The sequence below is a fragment of the Opisthorchis viverrini genome (assembly GCF_000715545.1).
Source record: "Opisthorchis viverrini unplaced genomic scaffold opera_v5_50, whole genome shotgun sequence".
Classification (NCBI taxonomy): domain Eukaryota; kingdom Metazoa; phylum Platyhelminthes; class Trematoda; order Opisthorchiida; family Opisthorchiidae; genus Opisthorchis; species Opisthorchis viverrini.
The window spans coordinates 661,732-666,598 of NW_008751706.1; the positions used below are offsets into that span (position 1 = coordinate 661,732).

The 4,867-nt window shown below is 44.4% G+C and overlaps 2 protein-coding genes across 2 annotated transcripts in view; one reads left to right on the plus strand and one right to left on the minus strand.

Moving 5' to 3' along the window:
- T265_03470 (hypothetical protein) overlaps positions 1-4,867 on the plus strand; it is a gene marked incomplete at both ends in the record, with an annotated part of 25,466 nt that overhangs the window by 13,265 nt on the left and 7,334 nt on the right. Inside the window, one exon of the mRNA XM_009167970.1 lies at positions 1,875-2,076. Within this exon, the coding sequence (XP_009166234.1) occupies positions 1,875-2,076 (202 nt within the window). The remainder of the gene's footprint in view (positions 1-1,874; positions 2,077-4,867) is intronic.
- The window catches only part of T265_03469 (hypothetical protein), a gene marked incomplete at both ends in the record, with an annotated part of 15,670 nt that continues 12,268 nt past the window's right edge, over positions 1,466-4,867 (minus strand). The window contains one exon of the mRNA XM_009167969.1: positions 1,466-1,527. Within this exon, the coding sequence (XP_009166233.1) occupies positions 1,466-1,527 (62 nt within the window). The remainder of the gene's footprint in view (positions 1,528-4,867) is intronic.

The following is a 4,867-nucleotide window of genomic DNA, read 5'->3' on the forward strand; positions in this document are numbered from 1 at the left end:
AGCGCACTGAAGATGTCTCCTCGAATGGTGACGAAACGTTTGCAAATCAATTGCCAAGCTCGGCGAACAGATCAACAGCCACCTGATCAATTACCAACCAATACACCCGAGCTACCAATATTCCAACACTACCAGGTTCATTTGTTTTTTGTCCTGTTTACTACCCATGATTTGAACACTCTTTTCGCACTACTTAAATCGGAATCAAAGTAGTATGTTTGCATACCATTGCTAAGCACACTCAGGCGGTGTTTAAGATGAGGGATTCTGTCGAATCACCTACTGCAACAGTTGTACATGCAAATGAATTCAAATTCCCATCGATTGTCGATAACCAGTTTTAAGCATGCCCGCAATTCCCTGGGAATGAGAAGGAAACAAAAAAACCGCTGACTTGCGCACATAAGAGAATCGTGCGTTCTCCGCCTAGAAATAATTTGCTTCCCTCACGAGAATTACAGCATAAATCAGACCAGCATAAACAGAACTGAGTTGGATATATATTTTTGTAATACACCACGCATAGGTTTGCTGCAAACATCAAAACCGATCGATGCAAATGGGTTCTAGGTGAGTCTCTCGAAAGAACCAAATTGGTTTGCAAATGCGTGCACCACGCTTAAGTTTGCTGAAAACATCAAAACCGATCGATTCAGCTGGGTTTTAGGTGAGTCTCTCGAAAGAACCAAATTGGTTTGCAAATGAGTGTATTTTGTAGAACTGAGTCAGCAATAAAATTCGGATTTCAATAAATCTAACAAACGTAGAAAATGCTGTTTCTGGGTTTGTATCATGTTTCCGCGTCTCCAGGATGAATTCATTGTGTGGGGCGTAGAACTTGTGAGCATCTGGACAAATAGTTCTGGAATCATGAGAAGGTAGCGAACAAAGCTTGTTTTCTGTGATTGTTTCTCTTGGCTAATGCATCACAAATTTATATGGTACCAGAAATCATGTGAAAACGGCTAAGATCGTGGCTACATACACTTTAAAGAAATAGAAATCAAAGGAAGGCGGGTTGGATGAGAGATAGGTCAATGGGTCATGGAATCAGGTAAGTGACGTCAATGTCAGACAGACTTGTGAGACCGGATGTTTCGTAGGCCAGTTCAAGCTAAGAGGTCGCACAAGTTTCTTCTGGATGCAAAGATGTGGACCCAGCAGTCGGATTCAAATCGCCTCGGAGATCGATGATATTCTGGGTCGTACCAGTCGTGATCGGTTCAGAGGTACTCGGTATATGATGGTGAAGGCTTGCTCCTTGTCTATGATATGACAGGTTTCGGCCAAGTGTGCTGCAATCGCGCTTGAGCCTGGTTTCTTCCAACTACCACTCGGAGATACGGGATCGTGTTCTCGCATTTTGTTCAACAAATGCCTTGTCGTACGACCAACGATGATGCTCGGCATGAGCATACAAATGAGTACACACAAAGGCTGGTGGTAGAGCGCGGCAATTTGTCCTTCAAGCGGAATTCGCAATCAATTGATGATTCACCGCGAGTACCACTGGTAGATTGAAGCACCCTGAAGTAGAAGATTAAGGAACTAAAATCGATCGGAATTAATTTAAAACCACCCAAACGACCAACGCAAGTTTTTAACAACCACACTACACGAAAAGAGCCATTAATTGACATTCAACTCTATTCTAGTGTACTAATCTGAAGAGACCTTACTGGTTGGTTCGCCATCTGCTCTAAAACCTGGCCAAATTGGCGACCTGATGAAGCTTTTGTGTCGTTGCCCAATTAAAGACTACTGACTGTTTACCAAGCCCTTTTGAAACGGCGATTTCTCAATCGGTTCCACACTTTTTCCAATTGATTGAATGCATGCACCTCATCGTCAGCATTTGTCTGCTCATTTCCCAGGCAGAAACTTGCTCACTTTCGACTGCTCGTGGCGGACACGACGCACGAAATTAATTTGGTCGAAAAAATGATCCAAAATGCAGAGGCATTCATTCCAGTGGAAGATGCGCAACACCAGCGACAACAGAAAAAGCACAGTCTGTTGACTACGCCAAACTTGGTTCGGGAAAGGTATGCTAGGCAAGTTCGAGTGATTTGCGAGGTAGGTTGAGCCTCCAGATGATATTTTTCAACCCTAACCAATATGACTTAAAAAACTTGAGCCTCAAATGGAGAAATTCCGTTGGTTGACGAAAAATGTTGTTGAGTTATCGAAAGATTTGCACATGTATTGTGGACCACAGTCTCCTTAATACCTTCTTATTAGCATGAACCCCGGTCTGGAGAGCCGATTGATAGCCTGGTGCGCTTGACCAGACCAGAAAAATCAATGAACGTGCGAGTCAGTTGGTCTATTGATCACTGTCGCGTGCAAGCGGGTCAAAAATGTGATACCAAGACTACAACTCATCTATCAAGGGAAGGTGAAGAACAACCAATGAAATCTGCCTCAACGAAGGCGGTTATTCTATTGGCTGTCATGTAGTCCCGTTACGTTTGGAGCTGGTTCTCCTAATAACATTCCACTATATCATTGTTATCAAAGTTACAGAATCAACTTATGTTGAACGATGTAACTGATTTTTCCTGTGGCTACTGTGATTGTGACTTGATCTGATGTGAGGTGCCGCAGTTTTCAAAATCATGGCGACCAGATTGTTCGCAAGAAACAATCGGCAAATAGCTCAACCAGAAAATCCGTTTTATGTCAAATCTATTAAGTAGATCTTGATGGTTTCCATATTACGACGGGAAACAGAAGTCAAATTCAGTTTTCTTGACCATATGCATTCAGAAATTGGACCAGACAGTGCATATTAGAACAGGGGCAGGTTTCCGTCGTTGGGTGTCTGAAGTGACCTGCGTTCGCTGGTCTGTCTGATTTAAGAACACCCGGACGGAGCGACTGTTGTGTCGTGGGTGTTGTCTATTGGGTACGCCTGCACTAAGCCTACCAGACTACGCGATAAGGTGAACACATAGAACCCTGGACACGGCTGTATTGTCAGGACAAACGTACAGAGCTTTTGCGTGAATATATAGGATGACTGCAGAGCCAAATATGGTCGTTCACTTGTTCGTACTGTACAGTCAATGGCGGTGTACCGGTCGTGAGCACTTTCAGCCCACTCCGCTGTTCATATGTTACTAAGCCGTGTTTAATGAGCTTTGGGAATGGCGTTGGGAATGGCCAGTCTGATTTCGTTGGATTTTCCAAAGTCATGAATGGTAAGTGGGTCAACTCAGTCAGGACAGTGTTCGATTGATTCTAGGTAGTCATCCCAACTGCAACTACCCACGATTTTTCTGAAGTTATCCAGCACGATTCGAATGTTCATGAAAATGCCCGATTGGAATGGGTTGAAGGACGGGCAAGTGGAACGACGTAGTCGTGACAGCTGTTGATTGGCCCTTTGAGTCCGGCCAATCACATCCCTGTGTTCAACGTGGCTTGTTGATTAAGGCACTAAGCTACGGACAGAATCCTCAGTAGTTCGAACCCAACTACTATGGCTACTGTGATTGTGACTTGATCTGATGTGAGGTGCCGCAGTTTTCAAAATCATGGCGACCAGATTGTTCGCAAGAAACAATCGGCAAATAGCTCAACCAGAAAATCCGTTTTATGTCAAATCTATTAATTAAATACTGCGACACACAAGGTACCGGTCTTCAAAGAAAGCGAGAACATTCTAGGATGGGGTTTCACAACAACCAAGCTCCGAGGCTAACTGCATTGCTCCAGTATTGATTGGATGGAAAACAAAAATTAATGAACAGTCAACTTCGAGGAAAGCATTTAGAAATGTAAAGTGACATATTCACCACCATTTTGACCAAACGTTTTGGAACGTGCTGTTCTAATATATTGGTAACTTTCAACCTGGCTCAAGTTGACGGAAAATTATTAACTTGGAAATCAATAACGTCAGGCACGTGACGATTTGTCTCATTCGTCTGAACGTATTGGAACCGGTGTCAAGTTAGGCCAACCCACTTTAATGGACAGCAATGAACGTAGATCTGTCAATGTTCCTAACTGATTGCAAGTCCACCAAGATTTCATCCGCCTCACAAGCTGTAGATTTCGTGGAGAGATTCCGGGTTGTCTTGGACTGGGATCTCGTTCAGCATGCAATGCCAGCCTATAATGAAAAGGCGATAAGTATTCTGCAGCTGTCTTCGCTTCATTGGGAACCACCAAGAGGATTCGCTCCATGCGTATAAAGAGGGATCCAAACACGTGACCTCACAGTGAGCAGTTGGAAACTAGGCCTTTCGCCCATGAGCGGCTGACGGACGTTGCGATTAAATTGAATCTCATACTACCCGAAAACCAGAAGTAGTCCAGTAGGAACAAGAATTCGCAAGGCGGGCGGAACTTCAGTTAGCAGTTTCGTCAACACATGAACAAATGGCGTGGATTCGTGATTGTAGAATAATTATCCCGTCTAACTCAAGTTAGGGACAATGTTACTTGGCCGCTCAAAGGTTTCTAGTTCTGGACTGCTAGCTGGAGGAATGAGAATGAAATTTCGACTGAAATTTCGACTGACCCGAAGGGTTCGTTTTGACCGTCGGTAGCAGAAATACTGGGCTACGATACGATTTGAACAACTGTCCCCAGACTTCTGGGGTAAGCCTCTTCCTTCTCTCCTCGGAACACGTAGAAACAACAGAAGCATCCCATCGAAACACGTAAACAGGTTTGCTGTTTAGCGATGGGGCGGGCTGATCCGATGCTTCTGAAAACGGTCCAGCAACTCCAGTTTTCTGCAGATCCACTGGCCCACCCTTCAGGACTTCCCACTAAGGTTGTCTCACTGTAGTAGCTGCTTCGGTGTGTCAGAGTTTGCGCGCGTGTGCGTGTCCGTTCTCCGTTCACCATCGAT